The sequence below is a fragment of the Apis mellifera genome, linkage group LG1 (assembly GCF_003254395.2).
Source record: "Apis mellifera strain DH4 linkage group LG1, Amel_HAv3.1, whole genome shotgun sequence".
Classification (NCBI taxonomy): domain Eukaryota; kingdom Metazoa; phylum Arthropoda; class Insecta; order Hymenoptera; family Apidae; genus Apis; species Apis mellifera.
Genome location: NC_037638.1, coordinates 16,140,974 through 16,163,982, shown reverse-complemented (window position 1 = coordinate 16,163,982; position 23,009 = coordinate 16,140,974). Strand labels below are relative to the sequence as shown.

Below are 23,009 nucleotides of genomic sequence, written 5' to 3'. Positions count from 1 at the left end.
TTACGAGAGATCCTTTAACAAATTCACGAGTACAATAACTACAACGGTCTATATAATGAAAGTTATTAAAAATATCCTCGGGATATAATTTCCTTATATCTTAACAAAATAAATAATTTTTTTTTACTATTCTTGAAACATTTAAATCGTAATTTTGCAAAAGGTATTGTTAATTACACGTAAACACGTAATTATCTCGAACATAATTAATTCTGTCTCATCATTTTCATTGTTATTTTTCACAAAGTAATAATTGTCATTAATCCTATTTGAATTATTTCGTTCGTTTGAAATTTTCGTACGTAACATTCGCGTAATTTGCAATTGTAAACAAAATTACAAATTCTTCGATCGATAGAAAAAGAAATAATTTCTTCTTTAAGCTACTTGCTACTAACTACATGTGTGTAAATTTCGTCAAGGTCTTTGATTACATTAGTGTATCGATCTGGTGCTTTCGCTTAAAGTTTGAACTTTATCTGGTGTAAAGATGCTTTTTCTCTCTCTGAGGTTATTCAAATTACTATTAATATTAAAAGATTAAAGGAGGATGAAAGGATAGGAAAAATGAATAAATATCGTTCGATTGATTGACACGTTGATCTGACACGATTCGAACCTACTCGATCTCGACCCAATTTCAAGCTTGATGATTGTCAATGAGACTTGATTTTGTTTCTTTTTTGATTAAGGTAATTAATTAAGGTTAGATTTTATAAATAGGAAAGGAGTAGAGCAATCGTCTATATTACCAAAATAATTAATAAAACACGTAGGTATAGTATTATTTTTTCCTTGAATATTATTAAAACTTATTAAAAGAAATTTATAAACATATCGTATGTTAAAAAGTAATTTATTTACCGTATAATTGATTATTACATATCGCGTAAATATAATCACTCTATTCTTCGAAATATTCATGTCCTCGACAAGAATTACAGTTAAACACGCAAACAAGTTGCAATGTTATTTCCCTTTTATTCAATGCTCGTATTTGCTTTAAAGAAGAAAGTCTTTCAAAGAATTTTATTAAGTCGACTTATCCCTGATACTTGAATTGTATGAATATTTGGGTGAATACTTTCGAATTGTAATTGAAAAGACGATTTACAATGTAGAGGAAAAGAATTTTATCTAGAATCGAACAATAGAAGAACGTTACACGCGATATGAATATACGAATAAAGATATATTATTTATTTCCATGCGTGCTAGGATTTTTATCGTATCGTGGATTTCATTAAACGTATTTAAATGTATTCGAATTTATTCAAGAAGTATTCTTCATCTCAATATTTTTATTTCTTTTGTCTATAAAATTCAACTTGTACAATATATACATGTTTATTCCCTTTTCTCTATCATTTTTCAATTTCATCTTCGTAGAATTATTTTTTCACATCAAATTAATTATCGTATTTTTTTAATCTTCGATCCCGTGCATATTCAGTGCAATGCAATAACAAATCATTTCTTTAATAACCATTTCTCGCGCGTAATATAATGAAACTGCTATTTACGTTTTAATACGCTCTTTCCTTCCATCTTTATTGAATGTGTTGCGGTATTTTTGTGCATTCAATTTCTTCTTTAACGAGGTTAAAAAAAAACGGAGTATGAAATAGAAGACGAAATAAAAGAGGAAGGAAATTTTTAATAAACAATTATTTTATTATAAACGACACATACAAGTTGTTCCATTATCTCGTACATATATACCATTACAAATATATTCAGACGATAAACGAATATAACATAAATATATATATATATATTATTTATTTGTATAAGTACAGATCTATTGTTGTTGTTCTTTTTTTTTATTATTATTATTTGAGACGCAATTCACTTAACTCTTTCGCTGTTCAATTCAAAAAATTCGTTTGGCTCGTCTTTTTTCTCCAAATTTAATTTATATAACAATTGTATAAATTTATAATTGATTCGAGCTTCTATTTTATTGTTCCCATTTGATATTTTTTCGATATTTTTCTACAGAGATTCTTGCCATAAGAATAGTTTTGATTCGTGGTGATTTATAGCGAAAGAGTTACGCTATATTTCGAAGACACGAGTGATTATAGTTTATCGATTTTAGCATAAACGGAGGAAGGCACATAGAAATTTATTACGAATCTGAAAATTTGTCACTCTATTGTTTGTCCGTATATTACATTTGTTGAGAATACAATATTCTTTTTTTTTTTTTCTATATTTAACTTTCATAGCTTATAATGTACAGTATTTCATAAACACAAGAGAAAGTAAATAAATTACACTTCAAATAAAGATTTTGATTCGAAGAAAGATCGCGTTTCAAACAAATTTGTTCAAAATTTTGATACCATTAACGATAGTATGGTAATTTTATATCAAAGTAAATTTAATGATCTAAATTCTCTTAAATCAATATTGACATATTACAACAGGTATTTCATATTGCATTACATAACGTGATTAACAATGAACAGCTTGAAGCAACAACTGTTGAATGACACATTTATTCGCGTAACAGCTATCATACTTGTTCCTGATCAATATACACGTTATATTTACATATTTGTTTCGTAAATAGAAATTTTTATGCTAGAGATATGGTGTCGCTCATTCAAATAATACTACCATTAGTAAATTGTGAACAAAGCAAAATTTATTATCACGAGTAATTTCTATGTAAAATTTATCACAATATTAATGTATCAATTTCGAAGATTAAAGAAAAAAGTTTCAAATGTCTCCAATTAATTTTCAATCGCGATCATCTGTAATGAAGGACACCATTGATTTTCTTATCCTAGAAAATCGTAACGTTCGAAATATTACATATTAAAAGAAAATGGTAATAATCGTTAATTTAATCCCTATTCGTTTATACTCTTATAACTTGCTTTACAACACTATCAAAGTGTATAGAAATATAATGTGTACGTTCGTTGACAGTCGAAACTCGAGATCAACCGAGGTTAAATCGGTTTCAGTGTACGCTCGAAAACTGGAAACCTAACGAATAACTTCTACAGAATAAATTGTCTAATCTACTTTGCACACCGAAAGCATCATCATTTGCGTATTTTCATCGTGCCTTAAATTATCAACAATCACGGAGAAACACGAATTTTTTTTTTCTTTTTTTTTTTTTTTTCATTTTTACAATTAACAGATTAATAATACTATCGTACAATGTTGCGCGAGTTGCGTGTCTCGTTTTCATTTGAAAAATGTCTCCTCTTTTTTCCACTCCCTCCACTTCTAGTGAGATCTAGTTTGTACATCAAGAAAAAATACTTATCGCGTGTATTCTTTAATTATTTACGAAATTTATGAAATTTAACGCGAAGCTTTTTCTCTTTGATCGTGATATTGAATTTTTAATTGGATGATTATCTTAGTAAGTAAGTCTTATCGTTAATTTTAAAAAAAGAAAAAAACTTTCTTCATCGAAGGCGAAGTAAAAGGTATACTTTCTTTGATTGAGATATTTAAGAAAGCTGAGTTTTCAAGAATTATGTTAATATTATGGATTGAATATCGCGTTATAGTTCAAATAGGTCGCGAATTATTCAAGGCATCGTGATGATATAAATATTCATAAGATGTATACAAATGTTCGATTAAATAATTATTTAATCTTTTTCACTGCGGATTTGAAAGCGTGAAAATCAATTTTCTGTAATTTCAATTAATAATTTTAATCAATCAGAATGATATTTTATTCATTCATTGAATAAAATTGAGAAATTCGAATATTAAAATATTTTCTTTTATTCTTTTAAAAAATATTAAAAATTAAAATACGTCCGCAGTGAAAGTGTTCGATTACTTTGGCCCCTAATATGGGTGATTTCTGAAACCTTTTTCTCAATCTCTTTTTCCTTTCCTTTTCTTTTCTTTTCATCGGGAAGACGATCTAAAATCCTTTTAATTAATTTAAGAAATTTTTGTTTTCGATATACACTCGACGGAGAAATTTATTTATTTCTCATTGAAAATATTTGTGCTTGCACCAAGGATTTTAATTTTCCTCTTTGAACGAATGACAAAAATCCTATATATACGGGGATCGAATAATATCGAAAACAATAAAATATTCACTTCGAACACATATATTGTGCGCTCGTACGGAAACAACACATGCACGAAGGGGAAACGCGTGTTACAAATTGCAATCGTATTCGCCAATTGATCGATAATATTCCAATCGAACTCTCGACAACTCGACCGATTTGCTCGATTCGCCTCGACACGATAATAAAATCGGATGGATTGAAAACGATTATGCTCACCAAATAAAAATAAACAAATAAAGATCAGTCTTTCTTTTTTCCTTTTTAAAAAAATTTTATCAATTACAATTGAATCGCTTGTATAGCTTCGATTCAAAATACGATATCTTCGATCGTCTACCGTGTCATTTTACATTTTTATAAAAGTATTGCGATTAAATCGAGTCGTTTGCGAAAAGCGTTCAACCGTAGGTTCGTAATAGTGCGTTTTACAGCTTGAAGCGTTTGCACAATCTCGAAGTGCACGATTTAATTCGTTTTTAATCTTCCTTAGTATCAGTCGATTTCACACAAAGAAATACACGTATGTCAGTCAATTTCACATAGAAGAATACACTTTTTATTGTTCCACAAACAACAACAACAACAACAACAAAGAATAATCAGCTTTTAACAATACACAGTGAACATCCAGGAAAAAATTTCGAATCGTTAAGGTGTTTTGCTCGTTAACTTGTGTACATTTTCTCTTGTACGAGTTTCAAATTTATTCTACGTATAAAAATAAGTAAAAAATGTAGAATTCAAATTTACTTTCTTCGTATGTCATATCTTCAAAAATTGTCCCGACGAATAGATTTCAAACAACCAAAAAAAAGAAAAAAAATTATTCTTTTCCATATTATTTTTCCACGTTTCACCACGTTAATCGTGTCTTAATGCCCGCATATTCTTATTACTCACTGTAATCAATCCCTCCATCCCTGTAAACGAATGTCCATCTTGATGAATTCGACAAAGTGAATTCAAAATCGTGTCTCCACGAAGGGGAACACGAATAAATCCCGTCAATTATCGTTTTCGATTCGATCATAGCACACTAATTGTAATTTTAATCCTCGATGAAAGGGCGCTCAAAAGGAATCCTCGGCTTCGTCCGTGTCTATCAATGGCACCCTCTCGTAACGTAGCACGGTGCTCGCCCCAGACGCCTTAAACTGCTAAAGCGCCATGCTTTTGATCTCGTTCTCGTTCATCTGGCCTTGAGACGAGGACGGCGTGGCCTCGACGAGCCCTTCGTCCTCACCCTCGACTTCTTGCTTGTCCACGCAGTAGCGGCAACGCATCTTCGCGTCGTCGCCCACCTGAACCGATCGCGTTATCACGATCAGGGTGGTAAGACTGATGACGAACAGGCCGGACGGCACGATGATGGCGATCAGCAATTCCGTCCGCGTTTTGTTCAGGTCGAAACGTGCGACGACTAACAGAGAGTTGTTCTGGAACAAATGGCATTAAGAGATATCGCGCGGGAAATATCGGAAATACCCCGAGGAATTGTCTTAACGCGACGCGCATCTGATCTCAATTATGATTTTCTTCTCGAAGGATAAGACGTTGTGGGAAAATTGGAAATTTTTTTAATTGTATTTATTCGTTTCTCGGGAATACTTTGAGGAGGAATTATCTCAGAATGATTTGTTTGATTATGAATTTTTTCTTTGGAGATATTAATAATCTGTACGTGTGATGAGAAGTCTTGAGGATGCTTTTCTCTTTTGAATTTTTGAAAATGTATACGATAAAGTAAGAAGAATCTTTTATACGTATTTGTTTAATTATATTGGAATTTTTGGAATCGTGGAAGATAATAATATGTATGATTTAAGATAATGAGTTAATGTTGTACAATTGCAATTTCTTCGATAACTTGTGAAAGAAAACGATGTGCACGCGACCTATTTCTTTACATTATTCTCTTTCAATTTTTTGAAAAAGTGGAGGACTGAAAATTGGAATTATTTGGATAATTTCAATCGAAAATTCTTATCTTGTTTATAACTCGTAAACATTTCATTGGAAATCTACATTAGATTGCATTTTCTATGAAATGTCGTAATTGTACTATTGATTTTATAATTTCCATTCTTTTCTTATCATATGCTATTTTTTTTTTAACATTCTTGTCAATTATATAATGGTAAATAAACTGTATCTTGATGGTAGTATCAATGGTAAACTATATTCGAATGAAATATTTACTCTGTAATTACACTTATTGGTTTCATACGTATATGTATGCATAGTAGTTTTCTTATGATATCTGTTTTGATACGTACAATGGTGTATAATGATGCAATAATTTATGATTTCTTTTATGCATTTTTATTGGGAAGAATGTCAGAAACATTGCAATGACGTTTTAAGAATGGGAAGGCATAGATATCGAGGGAAAAGCTTCTTAAGAAATTCAAGATCTAGGTTAGTAATGGAACGAATACTTAATGAAAAATGAAATAGCTTCCTCATAGAATTTTCTCTCTGTCAGTCACTTTGGTTTCTTTATATTCGCTCTTTCTTTTTCAAAGGAATTTTCAAACGTGATATATAGTTTAATTTCAATCTCTTTCATTAGATTTGTGGAATTTTTTTATAGATATTTGAGTAAATAGTAAAAATTGATTCAATTTTTTTTTATTCCATTTTTTACACATTAGAAAAGTTATACGTAGAAAGAAAGGATTGGAATTTTAATATTAACTTCGAATTCATATTTCGTACATCGATCTTCGATTGCTAATTAATTATTATATTATGTTACAACGCAATATTATTCGCGTACAAATATTTCAAATATTATCTTCTATAATTTATTCCATATAATATATTCACTCGAAATATATCGAGGAATAGTTTAACAGCAACGATCAAATATTTCATTTGAAACATTTTCAATCGCACACGAGACGATATATAATAAGATATATATGCTGATATTCACGAATCTTCATTAATATTCGAGGCTTTTTGAACCATGAATCGCGGAAAAATTTAGTGCAAAAATAATAATAATTAAATGCACAGCACTTCGTTAGATTCTGTAATTTAATTCGCGAAAGAAAAAGAAAACAAGAGAGACGATCGTTAAGAGTTGACATTTTAGAGAATAATTTCAAGATTCAATTAAGGAAAAATTGAACAGGAATAAGGCAAAAGAATGTATTTCTCATTGAAAAAAAAAATGAAAGATACAAAAGTGGTGGGCAAGACGGAATTCCACTCGAATCGTTCATTAAATCTCCCGTTGCTCTGCTTCGAGTAAAATAATCATTGCGTAACCATTTTCAAGTATGCGTATATACCTATATATAAATATTCGTAGAAAAATTAGAAGACGTTTTCATTCGTAATTTACGTTGCAATTTCAGCGTTTTCGTTGTTGCATGCTAAAATGGTGGTAATTTAATTTCGAGGAAATTTATTGTAATTCTCGTTGCGTAATTTTTTCCTCGGCTAAAAGTCGTTTCATTTCGTTCTATGCCCATTCTATGAAAGTTATATAACGACTCGAAACATAGCGAATGGTATTATCAAGTTCGAAATTTGATTAGACTGAAATGAAAGCATCGAGTTATTTTTCTAATGGGATTAATCTATCGTGACTACACGATACATTTTGTTTCTAGCTTTATAAAGCTTCTTAAAAGTTGAATATAATATTTGCTTTTGGGATTAAAGTGATGGCAAGAAGTAATTTTTTTGTTTTAATAACAGATATCAAAAAATATTATTAGAAATCTCTGTGTGAAATTGTAGTTTTCTCATAAATCAGAACGTACGTAATAAATTATTACGGAGCACGCTCTTTAAATTGAAACTCGTGCAAAAATAGTAGGTCGAAGCAACAGGTTCTTAATTTAACATTAGCAGAATTATTCATGGAATAATTAAGCTGCTGGTAAAAATTAAACGACAAACTTATCGCTCGCGAATTTCTTTATTTATGATATGAATAGATTGAAAATAATATAAGGATATATCGATAAAATAAAAATATGATTATTTTTGAAATATATTTTTCTATTGATATTAATTGAAAACCGATAAAAGAAATTCGCAAGCCACCATCGTTTGTTTAGTAATCTTTAAATATATTTAAAATAATACTTTTTTTTCACTCTTAGAAGAAAGGAAAAGAGAAACGTGAAATTGAAAGAAAAATTGGGATACCTTGTTGTAGTAACAGGGATATCTACTCTGCGCCGTCTGATTGTCGCCATCTCGACCGTGAGTGGCGAGGAAATCTTTACATTCCCCTTTTAGGGTATTGACGCAACCCTCGAAATTGATGTAGAGGCGAGAACTGTTGTAGATCGTGAGGGATCGTTGCGCAGGTACATAGATATTCGTAGGATCCACTGGATATTGCAAGCTCTTCTCGTATATGTTCAGAAAACTCGTGAAGTTGATGGTTGGTTGAGGTAATGGGATCTCCTTTAACAAGGTGCCGTTCACGCAGTCCTGTGTCCTGCGAAAGAGAGAGAGAGAGAAAAAAAACACGATTTGCGAAACGAGATTTAAGAGCATATCGAGAACAGGATATATATACTCTTTCGAGAATATGTTTCCTGTGATAAATTTTTGATGAATACTTTCGAAACGAAAGATCTGATCTCTTAAAAGGAACGAGTAAACGCGAGAGAATAACATTGTAGAGTAATGTTCTTGTATAGGAATAAAAAAAAGTTCTCGTAAACTTGTTTTACATGTATTTTATATAAGAGGCTTTTTAGTTTTTTCGATAGAGAGAATGTAAATAAGAATATAAAAAAAACGTTATTATCTTCGAATACTTATTTCTTGAAGGATTTTATTTTTTTTTATCGTTTATGTAACAAAGGACTAATCCAAATAGCATATTTATTATACGTAAGCTTGATTGATATAGCTTGAATATAATATATTCTTCATACCTACATTTTCGATTTAATTTTTTCGAGTGAAAGAAACATCTTATATTTTTCGATTTTTTTAATTATTCCCCTCTCGTTTTAAAAACAAGTTGTTGACGAAGAGGAATCTCTCTCTCCCTATCTTTTTCTATTATAAAACACTTACTTTTGTGAATACATTTCGCGAGAAAAATCTCCCGTTTTTGCGATCGCGAGTACACATTTCTTATAGCATTTTTTATAGAATGTTTCATTGTAAAATTTTTCCCTGCTTGTCGATCGTTTCGTGGGCGTTCATCGATGTAAAAAAAAAAAAAGAGAGAGAGGAAATATACCGAAATAAAAGAAACGCGAGGAAAAACTTGAAGATAGAAGTGAATCAGGGGTATAGAGCCCGCAGGATCAATGGTTGCCATGGAAATACCCTCGTTGGCGTCTTCTAAACCCTATGAAGGAAAATGCATGTACCACGTGTCCGTGAGAAGTAAAAGAAAAATATAGGAATACAATTGTACGGTACAATTAAAGAAGAATTGCATAGGCGTTTCTTTTCGAATAAATTAAACCTTTAATCTTATACAGTTCGTATCGCGATGAAGCTCGATAACGTTGAAGGACAAAAAAAGCTGGAGAAAAAAATAGTATTCTACCAATCTTTATTATCGATAATCGTAATTTTTTATCTTTTAATTTTCCATTTCGATTAAATTCTCTCTTCCAAGATCGAACTGATAGAATGATACGATCGGATTTGGATATTTTTTAAAAAATCTCTAATTTTAGGTTAAGTGAAAAGAAATAAGTTAAATATAAAGTTGAATTTCATTTTATTAATTCGCATAGAATCGCGTATGAAAGTGAATGAGAACCGATTCAAACTTCGAACGAATATGAATTGTAGAATAATTTTCTCTTTTTTTTTTTTTTTTGCACATTGCGTTATTTCACGCTCAAATAATTTTCAATCGGAGATACTTTTCAGATCGTTCTAAGAACATTGAAATCCAATATTGATTTCGTAAAGGGTATCAGTATGCATTGGAGCATTATCGTATAGGTTTATATACGATTAAACGTGGAATTTTGCGATATCCAGCTTCTCATTTGTCCATTGTAAACTTTCTTCTCTTATCTCGTCGTTCATTTTCTTTTTAAGAACTTATCAAATCATAAGATATGAAGAAAAAAAATATGAAAGGAATATGCAAAATATTTTGAGAAGAATTTTAAATCATCATCAGATTCATTTGAGGAAATATTAGAAGTATTAATTCGATGTTTTTTTAAACAGAAAAATTTCTTTAAAACTATCTTCGTTATTCTTTTCCTTCTACTTTTATTTTTTTACTTTAATTTTTCCCTCTTCTGACTAAAAATATCAGGTTTATATTTGATTTTTGCTCGATAATTGTCGATATTTACTCAAACGTTTTTAATTTGATAGCTGACGTCATTTTTCATTATATTTTTATATGAATTGTACAACTTTTTTACTAAAAGTATATCGTTTTAACACACTTGGATTTAAAATATTTTAAATGGACGGATATTGAATTAAATCTATTACATTTAGCAGATATACGCGACTGTTTGCACTCTCACGTCTTAATTACGTCGCCAGACAGTTCTCAAGCTTGCTTGAAAGCGTTATATACAATCCTTTCGCCGGATTTGCATTCGAAATCTCGGTTGTCGCGATAAAATGAAATCATTAAGTAGTATCGACTCAACGACTGACACGACAGCGTGCAACAGTTTAATTCCTTGTTATTAGGACTCGAAGTTACATCATCGTCCTCATTTTGACTATTTGCTATTTGCTTTTGTGTAAAATAAGAGTTTTTAATATATAAGGAGCTAAATTTTTAATTATGAATTTTAATGGGTGGGGATTTAATTAAATTAAAATGTTTTTCAAATATACCGAAAGAAATGCAAAGAAAAAGAGAGAGAGAGAGAGAGAAAATGAAAACATGTAAATGAAAGAAGAGATTCATAAAATATTAATATTCAACAAGAGATGCTTCCCAGAATTAACTTTATCATATTTCAAATTTTATTCACGAACAGCTATCTATTTATCTTTACTTTCTACATCAGATACCAAGTGTAATAAGATTATATCGAAGATCAATTAAAATTTATTTTGCAACAACAGTTTAGTTTACTGTTATTTTTATAATAATTACAATTTCTCGAATAATTTAATTTAAAAAATATTAATCCTTTTTGCTTGTTATTAGCAATTAAAATTACAAATTTGTTTTTTTTTGAAAGACGTTCAAATTTGATTTACATTGCAAGAGTATTTGTGAATATTTTATTGTCAAAAAATTATTGAAATTAAGTAAAACTTCGACCATCGACTATTAACAAGAATCAATTTTATATCGAGTAAAAATTTTAAAAACTATCTGGATAATTATTAATAATCTCACCTTACATCGTTCATCTTCTTATCCACCGCCAAACAGCTAACAATAATGCTCCCGTTTCGATCCTCCCAAAATTGGTGAGGCGTGGTTAGCCTGACGCCAGGCAGATTTCCATTCGCTTTGTTCAATGCCAGACCACGTTCGCATTTCACTGTGACGATGTTGTCATCTTGCATAAGGAACACGTTCACGTCCGACGTGACGATATCAGGACAATAACGATCGCAGCTGAACGGACTCTTGATTTTCGTGCATCTCGAGTTGTGACAGCTGAAGTAGCCGTTCAGTTTCATGTTGTCCTTCTCGCTGTCCACGACAATTCCGTCTGCCTTGTAATGGCACAACATCAGCTCGCTTATATTCACGCAGTGGCCGAGGCTGCAGTTAAACAAGCCGGAAAGCACGCTGCACTCGCTGCCGTTGTTGCAATTGTATTTTTTAAGGGAAGCCGTGTTCACCTGGACGAGAAAAAAAAAAAAGAGGTTCTTTAAATTTGATTCGAATCGTATTGAAAATTTCTCTTCAGTTTAGGAAAGTCACGCGATACATTTTTCTCTTCGTTTTCTCACGCGGAATCACTCACTTGGGAATCATTTATATTCCTCCATTTTGACGCGTGTTTCTTCTGGATAGAAATTTTATGATTGATGTATGTATCTAATTCTGTATTAGTTTCATTATCATTGTCACGTTTCATGTAAGCTCTTGGATAAATGGAAGAAAAAAAAGAAAAGAAAGACGAAGCTTGTGACACGTAAAAATCAAATTTCTCTTTTAACTTTATAATTCTCAATTCTTAGTTTTCATTGTGGTATAATAAAAAATTCAATTTCTTTTTTTTTCCTCTTTTGTTTGCACTTACTTTACAAAAATTCATAGAAATTCATGAAAAAAATACTCGATCTTCGGATCAGGATGGGAAAAAAAAGAAAAAAATTCAAACAAATCCGCGAAAAAAAGTTTTATTTTGAATCACGATGCGTGAGGGATGATCGATAAAAGGTGTGGCAGGCGAGTAGGATACGCCATTAGAAAGTAATTCAAGACGAACCCGATCGTGAAAGCGTTACGTATTGGATAACGAAGTTAGCGCATCGAAGCAATTGGTTCGCCTATCTATGTTCATTAAATTAGTATTTCATTATATTAATTTATCACGTTAGATCAGCATCGATATATTTACAGCTTTGTCATCCATTTAACAGCACAACAACACGTTTCCAACAACACACGAGATCCATTTTACAAAAACGAACTTTAAAATTTCAATCGAAATTCTTTCTTCCATTTTCTCATCGTTGAGATTTGTACAATGCAAAAGTGGATATTCCTTAATTCTATTTCAATTTTTCAATGATTCTATTTGTCAATTTCTAGTTACCAAGCAATATGTAAACAGCATACAAGCATTGCATAATAAATTCAGATTATTATCAGAGATGATAATGAGATGTTATATATGTTTCTCTGATTTGTAATAATTCTAGAATTCATAAAATAGAATAGTTTCGATGAATATGAATTAATTGATACTTTTGTCTGCTGATGACCAGCCTATTTAATGGATATAATGATTTTAATTTTTGGAAATATTGTTCGCGTTTGTTGTACTTGTGTTTAGCTTCGTCAAAAAATTCCGAACAGTGAACATTTTGATCAAGTACAATCAGTCATCTGTATTCGATGCCATTCTCTCTTTTTTGCGCTTTTTTTTACAATGCGGACAATCTTTTTAGAACACGTCTCTATCCGCGCTTGATACTCTTTTTACCTATTTTCTTTTTTTTTTTTTAACTGTACAAAATATTTCAGAAGAGAATTATATTACGTGCAATCGGGAAAAGGAGAATAAAACTTCGACAAAAATCTTTGTTTCTTGAGAAGATCAAGATTAAAATAAAAAAAAAGAAAAACAATATCAAAAAACAGTGTTAAAAATATTGAATAACTTCGGGATTTTTATTTCTTAAATAAATCAATAGAATTAATTATCTTATTTCGATTCACTTTAGCGTACAAAATCACTCTTTCACACGATCCACCGTGCGTTAACGGAAATTCCGACCGTAAAATGGCACGAGAGTTGCGTTAAAACGTTCCCTCCCCCCATCTCGGTTCTCATCCTCTCGCTGGTGTAATCAGATTTTTTCCCCCGTTAATTCCATTAGAGCAACGTTCATCGAACTACTTGTACTCGGATTAATTAAAGACGTGGCTGCCCTTTGTGCGAGCTGTTCCATCGATTTTCCATCGGCGAGAGAAACGCGCGAGAAGATCCGAGAAATTTTCACGATGATCGACGATCGTCGAAACGATCCTGTTGTACACCAATTCGAACGATAAAAGAAAAAAAAAGACAAGTGGGCGAGAGAAATCGACTTTTTGAAGTTGACAACGATGGGAATAAAATTCTGAAAAACAAATCGAGTCGATAATAATGATCTTGGGCGGATTCCATCGTGTTCGTTCAAAGCTCTTTTGTCGCGTGCAATTTGATCACTTCCGGTGTATTGTTGCGCCGCGGAACAAAACGGAAGAAAATGCAGCATTTAAACCAACGCGTTCGACGCGGGAAATAACGAGATTGCAATTTCTCTAATTACTTCGCGAGCGGAGCTAATATTGAAAGAGGGGAAACAGCGCGTTTCAGAGTGAAGCGTCTCGCGGTCTTATTTGTTCGGGGAATAATATTTTTAGAACGAAAAAAAAAAAAAAAAAAAGAATACCCAGACACATCCAGATTCCAATCGACAGGAATAATGGAAAATTGTTGGTCCGCGAATCGTTTTCGTTGAGATCTTATCGGTTAACAATTTTCCCCCCCGATAAAATTTATTCATCCGCGTGATGCTGCGGGAAGCAAGCACAGTTCTAGGAAGTTAATTCAGATCGATTTATTCCGCGCCGCGTCTCTCCACAGGATGGAAACTATTTGTTCGGGGTGTTACACTTGCACGGAGAGGAATTCGGGCAAATTATTATGCGAGGAGATGCTTGGGCGAAACGGGAGGATCGATATCGATGTGTTGAAAAATTCAGGGAACGTTTGACAATATTTGCGCGAAAATATTCTTTTCGTGTCTCGAGGAATACAGAAACGTGTTCAAACAACTCGATTGTTTTGTTTCAATTTTGGTAACCCGAGTCTAAATAAACTTTAGATTGAACGCGGTTTGTCCATTTATTACAAAAAAATGTTCATAATTAAAAATCATTTATCAAAAATCTGGTGGTAATTTATACAGATGTAATTATTAATATAGTATAGAAGGGATGATATAATTTCATTTTGTACAATTAAAAATTTATATTTTGTATGAGCAAACCTTTTCTACATTATATAATTAAATTACATTAATATAAGATTGTCGTAGCAAGATATTGGCCATTTGTACGTCTATTTAACTGCATAAATGTAAAGTTTGATATGCGTTTTATCCGAATAACTTTTTTATCGAAGCAGTTTATAACGTGGAGCGCATGTGAATTAAAGGAGCATGTGAACCGGTCGTAAAACGTGTCTGACCGTATACGCTCTTATTCCCCTTACATGCTACTCCCATCCTATTAGTTTAAATCTATCATCGGTTTCTCGTTGAGAAATCGATAATCATAAATTTTCTCTTTTCCCGGCTGATATAAAAAAAAATATATAATATATAAAATTGTATATTTAAAATTTTACATATGTAGAAAAAAATTTATCGATGGAACGAAAAATGAAAAATCTGACAAACTGACCTGAGGGCAGGATATGCTGTTGAATTTCGTGCAATTTTCGAAAACGATGTCCGTTCCATTCCTTCTTACGGTCGCGTGAATCTGAGGGCAGAATCCCGTGGTTCTTGTCAAGCACCACTCCCCGCAACTCGCCCAACCGCAATTATTAGTTAAGGTGGTGTTAACGGTTTGGCACATGACTGGATCGGGATCGATCCCCGCGTGAAAAGCTCTGGAAATTAATTGCGCCGCCGTCGTTAATATTTCGCCTGGGAGTGGTTTTGAATTTTGCATGACGGGGCGATAGATACTCCCTCGTGTAAACGCCGATGAATTTGTTGATATCGCGTTCAATATCGGGCGTATAGTTTCGAAGAATATATATTTTCTTTTTTTTTTTTTTTTTTTTGCAACCGAACATCGGAAATAGATATAGGGAAATATGGCGGATCGATCACTCGTCCGCGTAATTTACGATTCATAACAGAGGTGGAGAGGATTAAGAGGAGGCATTTTGCAATGTAAAACCTCAACTTTGACCTATGCAACTTTGAAATCTCGAGGATATGTTATACGAATGATCGAGCGTTCCTCGAATTGCAAGATCTATCGTTAGATTATCGTGTTATCAGTTGTAACGAATCGCTTTGATAAATTACATCGACCATGGTGTGCATCCATCACGATGCAGAGAATAAGCAAATTATCACGATTACTTTTAAATTATTAACATTACCCTTTGATGGATTTCGAGGAAAATAATGGATTTGTTCAATTATAAATACGTGTGAATATTTCTTTTCTCATTATATCTGTAATTTATATCATCTTTTATCTTCGTTTTTATTTCAACGATTCTCAAATAACAGAAAAATAATAAACTCAAATTATCAATTATAATATAAATAATAATTGAACAATTAGAATAAGGATTGCAAACCCGTGACGCAACACCGTGCTTAAATTGGATAGATATTGCGCGACAATAGATACAGATTATGTGACTGGAAATAAAAAAAAAAAAAGAGAAAAGAAAAATCAAAGAATCGATTTTCTTCAACATTTTCTAAAATCATAATGCTTACAAGATACATTTTCACGATTCAAATCTTAAAGGGTTAGAGTCGGGATCATAGATAGCACGAGTTATAGATTTCCCGTGGAAATTGAGGCCGGACAAGTCGTAACTTAATTACTATCGGCCTTGGCCAATTAATCGATGCAAAGCCTTGTCGTTTACCTGTGGGACGGCATATAGATCGCCACGCTTAGATAAACCAACGCGACGCAACTGATCACAATGGTGAACTGGCAGAAGCAGATACTCCCGCATATCCTGCGATCCTGTTCCGGTATAAGGCGGCGTTTATGCTTTCGACCCATCGCGAGCCAACAAAGTCGGACACCCAACGACTTCCCTCTTTCCAACGGATAATTTCTGAAACGGATTAACCTAAGTCTCCTTTCTCATCAAGTTTGGATCCGCTTCCAAGCACCACGATTTCTCGCCTCGCTCGTCACGAATCGTTCTCCCGACAGAGGGCCACTCTTTGTTTGTCATCGACCCGTTCCAGAGTTCGTACAGAGATTTCGTTTCGTGGAAGCGATGATCGTTGTTTATGTTCGCTTTCTGGAAAGAAAACGCAATCTATGTTAGCCGTGACGTCGATCGTTATTTGTTCGATGAAGAGTAAATCGTTTAAGGGAATAATTGAAAGATGGTGGATCTTAAGATGGGGATGATAAGAAGCTTTTATTCTTGAGAATACCAATTATTAATATTGCGATTTTTAAATTTAATTGAAATTATTTATATTAATAAAATAGATATTTACATTAGATATTCTTATGTAGGCGTTAATTGAAAATATGTGGATGAACATTTCTTGTACAAGTATATAATGGAAAACTTAATATGGTAAATAATAACGTAACGTTTCATTGCAATTTTTATTTCTTTTATTTCCTCTTTGATGAAATATAAAATGGAACGCTTGACGACTTTTGACCACATTTCCTAATGAAGTTGTACCAGTCCTTTTTGATCAATATTTTTTTCTTTTCGAATTTGAAGAAAGAAATTTATTAAAATTCTAAAGCTTTATTTTACGTTATATTTCTAAAGAAAAAAAAAATATTTTAACAATGTGCACATTGTACATTTAATTATAACAAGTCTACATATATTTCTATAGATATTCAAACGCATAAGTTTGCCCGTAAAGAGAAAGTATTCTACATTAATCATCTTCTAAAATATTCACAAATTCGCTTAATCCATCAATTACGACATTGAGGGGAGATTTATTATAATTAAACCATTGAAAATTGACCTGTTATACAGTTCTCTCGTTTTAAAGGGCGGGTGGTGGTTATTTCTATCTATCGGTTAATTACTTTCGCGTGAAAAGGCATGGAGAGATCCCTTTAAGAATGTAATTTAATTTACGATTCCGGATATATTCAATGAATTATTCTCGAGCTAAAGTTTTCCTCGGCTGTTGAATTTTCCAAGCTTTCGTTCCCACAACAGGTGTCTCGACGCTCGAGCGGGAATATTCTTCTCGGGAAACACGTTTCATCGATTCGTACAAAAATTCTACCCATATAACCTACCCGGCTCGAATCCTTCTCTCTTCTTCTTGTATCCCCCTTTGGATAAAAACGATCGAAGCGCGCTCCTATATAAAATAAAAAAAGAAGTTCGTCCTCGATTTAAGTGATATCACTCCAAGTATGAAAGGTCGCGTGGAACATTGATTTTTCCGGTTATATAAGGTGGTTGATTTTACATAAAGTCCATGCATGCGATCGAACAACCGAACCTTCGTATTCGAAAATTCTTTTTTGCTTTCCCGAATAAACAAATGAATGAAGAAATGAGAAAAAGTTTCGAGGAGTGAAATCAACCCAACTAAAAACTATCCATCGATTCGGTTTTGCCTCTCTCGTTTCACACGCGGTGAGATCTCCTCGTTAAGGAATCGTATCGCGATGGTCTCGTTAGCCTTTCGCCGGGAATCGATTTTCGACTCATCGTTCCTACGAATCCTCGTGATATTAAAGAATATCTCGGAAATTATCGATTCGAAATAACGAGTCTGTGAATAACGAACACAGCCCCCGTTTTTTACACGTATTTTTCGTGAAATGAAAGGGGAATATTCTAATTGATAAAAAGAAATGGATTTTGGAAAATTGTAGAAACTTCTTTGTGGAATAGAAGAAAAAGAAAGATATTTCTATTTCGTGATTTTGAAATTACAGAAATTTTTAGAATAGACGTTAGAAATTGGAGAATCTTTTCTTCTCGAGATCTTTTTTTTTTTCTTTCTTTTTTACTGGCGTATCAAATTTAACGCTGTTAAGGCAATTACCGGATTTTAACTTCATTAAGGTGCAGCGTTAGTGTAAACAGATGCACTCCATCGGATGACGTGCAATTAGATACTCGTAATCCTATTACAGCGTAAGGGACGATCGCTTAACGGCCATTCGAAAATAATACATATCGATTCGTGGAAACTTTCGAACTCTGATAAACTATCCTTCCTCTAAGGTTTCTTGAATATTCTCACGCGAGCATGATCTGACCATGCTTAAGGTTGATCTCAAAGGGAATTCGAAAAGGCCAATAGTTGTCTGTGAATATTATGATTCATTTGCTGCGACGATACTAATACATTTTTTTTTAAATATTCTTTGGCCAGAGTTATAATATTTGATCTTTGAGATTTTCATTTTACAAACTTGATACAGAATGGAAAAATCTCTAATGATAGCACGATAGAGCTAATTTTGCGGTATATTTTCTAAAATAAAAAAGAGATAAGTATAAAAAAAGATCGATGTAAGGTTGTAATAGCTAATAATCTATTCTTACGCATTTAAAAGTCGAACTTTTTTTTTTTTTATCGAAGGCACTCGCTCGGGTGAGAATTACCTGCGATGAACTTTGATTATAATTAGCAGTAAAATTTTAATCGAATACAGATAAGAAAAAAGAATGATGCGAATAAATATCATCGCACATTTGATCCGGGAAAGAAAACATTTACAAATGAAATTAAGTTAATTCGGTCTATTATAAGTTAATTTATTGTCTATTATATTAATTATTTCTATTATATCGATCTACGTGAAATTCCAACATCTCAACATTCCCATAATGTAAACTTTGAATCTTACATAGACTATTATGCACAATAGCACGTTCTCTAAACAGTGTTATAACAACATTTACTATCAAAACGTGTCCACGATATACGTATATGTTTCATCATTTACCGTCAAGTCTTATCGAGACTTTCGAGACTTAAATGTCACGTACACGTATCATAGTCGAGAACGTCCTAGCGAATATCACTCCTTTTTTTTTATTTTTAGAAATCGACTTCTCCTCTATATATAATAATAATAATATTAAACAAAAAGCCAACAACCAAAATATTCCAATTATAATTTCCTTCCAGCACAATCGAACGTAGTGATAAAATTAAATAACCCCAATTTTCCCTTATTATATCCATATTAAAAAAAAATAAATAAATAAAACAAAATAAAATTCGTACGTATATTTTACCTGCAAGCAGCAGCGAATCACCGATAGAAATTTTCAATCATCACCTTTCCAACCCTGACACACTGAAATCCATCGAAATTCACTCTATTGTTCCCTCGCGATATCGCGCGATCCCTCGATAATCTATCTATCTATCGATATCTATCGGCACGAATCGACGAAGCAATGCCGCGGGCTAAAAAATCTAACTCTTTGCTCACTTTCCAATACACCAGATACACCAACGGGATAACGATATCGGTCAATAACGATATGAACCGTCCGGTTTCTCATTTCCATCCATCTTCCTCGATGTCATCGCTTCCCCGTGGTCCGTTGACACAAAACGGTTTCTCCTGCGGTTCTTCGTCGAACGACCACGAGGCACCCACGCAATCCGGATGACTGTTTGAAAACAAGTCTGTCCGCCGAGTGTATGGCTGGCGAGCTATCCCATACCGAGTTTGCGCACCTCATCGCGTTTATGGTGGCTCTCAGATGTGGAGGAACGATACGCGGAAGAGCCACCCTCGCTCACGAGTTGTTTTCTAAAAGTAAGACTTCGTGTGTGGATAAGCTGATTAATTAGAAGTGGATTATATAGATATATGTGTGTGTCGATGTATTTTGAGTTTTTGAGAATGTTGAGGGTGACTTCTCTCTTTTTGTAGGCAGGAAGTTAATTTTCAATGTTAATTAATTTTGATCATGGCGTTTAGTAGTAAAAGTTTTGTGCTGTTTGTTTGATAGTATTCTGTCTTTATAGGAGGGAGATTTACGAATTTTTTTTATTTTGAATTGTTTCTCCTCTTTGATTTCGTGTGAATGAATCGTGTGGATAAACTTAATTAGAAATGGATCAGATCGATGCTGACCTCTTTTGAGTATATTTGAGTATATTTTTCCAGGCAGGAGGGTAATTTTGTTCAGTGACATTTGTTGAATAACAGTGGTAGTTTTTATGCTGATTAGTTTCTTTGGTATTATTTTGTCCTTACACAATATTGCGAATTTTTTTCAGATAATAGCTTTAATGATACTTTATTTATTAGATTATAATCACCTATGACTTTTTCCCTTTTCAAATACACGAATATTACTTAAATAATAGTGAATTAATTAGAGATTATATCAATACTTTGTGTTTAAGAATTGTATTGGAGATGATTAGGTAAATTTCGAATGTTTTAAGGGAGATAATTGTTAAGCAATTTTAGTAAATTTCTTAGATTGAGCATAGATAATAGTAAATTGAATTTTTTGTTTATATTATTTTGTTTGATAAATGATATTTGTAAAGTTAATCTTTACTTTATATTTTTTTTGTATTAACTTGTTGTTGTAAATTGTTATTTAATTAAAAAAATTAATAAATTATATCATACTACAAATTTTATTACTGAATATTAATGATATATATTTAAAAATATTACGCAAATGAATAGTTTCTAGTGTTTCTTTAAGTATAGGAATTAATTTACGAAGGTGAGAAGTAAATCTTGTAAATAGTTATATATATATAGCTTAATAACTAATTATATAATTATTTATATATACACACACATATATATATATATATATATATATATATATATATATATATTACCATTTTAATTCCAGTTAAAATAAGTTCTGATATATTTTGTCGACAAAATTTTAATAATAAAAAAAATTATGCAAATTATAATTTTATTATTTTACATCCAATTGTATTACATTGTTCATTTATTCGTAACAATTTCGCAATATTCATAACAAAACGTACAATTTGAATATTTACACATTGCGTCTCGCAATTGTAATTGCAATTTAATTATTGCACATAACTTGTACAGTAATTTCCATCTAGTTAGCAAGTTTCTCGCTCTCTGGTGTAATTGCATAATGCACATAAACAATTCGAAAATTCGGTAATCAGCGAGAGTTATAATTTCACCACGGTTTGAATAATTTAATAGAACGATAAAGTTTGTTGAAGTTTCGACGACGAGTTGCAACAAGCATCGTAAATTAATTAATGTAAATTTTCTAAGCAATCGTTGTCTCAACAGATTTGCAAACTTTATACGTGCAAAGTTTCGTTATATCGGTAAATTATTCAATCAAAGATTCGTCTCCTGAATCGTATAAAAAAATCATATTATATTTATATTATAAATTTTCCTTTCAATAACGCATTTTCTATTTGAATGAAAGTTCATCCATGAAAGATGAACTTTTATCGGACATTCGTGTCGCTCTCGACGCAATATTTTCGAAGGTCTAGGAAGAGGATTGAGCACGAAATACACGTATGTACATTAAAGCTTAAAAGCTTTTTCAAAGTGATTGCCACCGTTACATGGCCTATGTACATCCGCGAAATAAATACACGACGTTCAAATATAAAATGCACTGTCTCATATAGGTACATACATAAAAATTCATCGAATTACTTCGTCGAGTAAAAAATTTTTAGCAATTCCATGATTCGTTTCGCGATCGATGATGAGAATTTGTTATAATAACCGATCGATTCAGTTCTGAAAAGGAAGAGGAAACAAAGTCTAGTAAAGAAAAAAAAAAAAGGGTAGTAAAAAGAGAAAAGTGACTTGATGTTCCAAAGAGAAAAATCGATTGTATTTAACAGAAAACAATGTTTCTGTATATTTCAAACGAAATATCGTACAATCTTTTATTTACAATAGTCCGTTAGTATCGCAGAACGAGTACGTTTTATATAATATATTATATACAATGTGTATATATATATATATAAATAAATATATATATATACATACTCAAGACTTACAATGGTACGCACGAAGCTGTGAACAATTTTTTTCCTTTCTCAGATGAGATCTAATATTCTCGAGTAAAGAACCGGGAAGCTTTTCTCGAAGAACGTTCTTCATTTTTTATTATTTTTTTTGTTTATTTATTTATTTTTTATTTCTCGTACCGTATAGATCGTCAATTGGGAAAGATTTATTAATAAGGTAAGATAGAAAGAGAGAGGAAAGAGAGGAGTAGTAGAAGTAGAAAATGATGGAGGGAATCGCTATCGCCTAAAAAATGTCGAAGTTGTTAAAGTTTAAAGTGAAAGGAGGAGGAAAGGAAAACAGTTGTTGGAAAAATAGAAGGGGAAAATGGCTTAACTATAATGTATGTGCAGGTACATTAGAATTAATTAAATAACATGCGATAGAGCATATTATACGTAAGTAGATCGAGATAGAAATAGAGATTTTTATTACAATTAATCGCCGCTTTCTAATCTGTAACCGTCTATGCAATTTCCTTTTATTATTCCACACGGTTTCTCTATTGCTCGCAGATTATTATTCTTGATTAT

General features: G+C 32.0%; 2 protein-coding genes across 4 annotated transcripts in view; one reads left to right on the top strand and one right to left on the bottom strand.

Annotated features, from left to right (window-relative positions):
• Window positions 1-23,009, top strand: part of LOC550899 (UPF0769 protein C21orf59 homolog) — an 85,371-nt gene that overhangs the window by 5,057 nt on the left and 57,305 nt on the right. The window lies entirely within an intron of this gene.
• On the bottom strand, window positions 4,604-20,397 carry LOC100577239 (uncharacterized). 3 transcript variants are annotated; one of them, XM_003251582.4, is made up of 6 exons: window positions 19,697-20,397; window positions 16,355-16,744; window positions 15,136-15,346; window positions 11,398-11,852; window positions 8,238-8,535; window positions 4,604-5,506 (listed from the first exon to the last, which is right to left on the bottom strand). In XM_003251582.4, exons 2-6 carry the CDS (start codon window positions 16,495-16,497, stop codon window positions 5,228-5,230), a joined length of 1,386 nt encoding a protein of 461 aa, XP_003251630.1. In that variant the 5' UTR covers window positions 16,498-16,744; window positions 19,697-20,397; the 3' UTR covers window positions 4,604-5,227.

Bases quoted from the DNA above. Each gene is read 5' to 3' on its own strand.
- LOC100577239 (XM_003251582.4), bottom strand. From the start codon at position 16,497: ATGGGTCGAAAGCATAAACGCCGCCTTATACCGGAACAGGATCGCAGG. The intron at 11,853-15,135 runs GTCAGTTTGTCA...TTTCTCGTCCAG, and splicing joins ACAGCATATCCTGCCCTCAG to GTGAACACGGCTTCCCTTAA. The intron at 8,536-11,397 runs GTGAGATTATTA...TCTCTTTCGCAG, and splicing joins AAGAAGATGAACGATGTAAG to GACACAGGACTGCGTGAACG.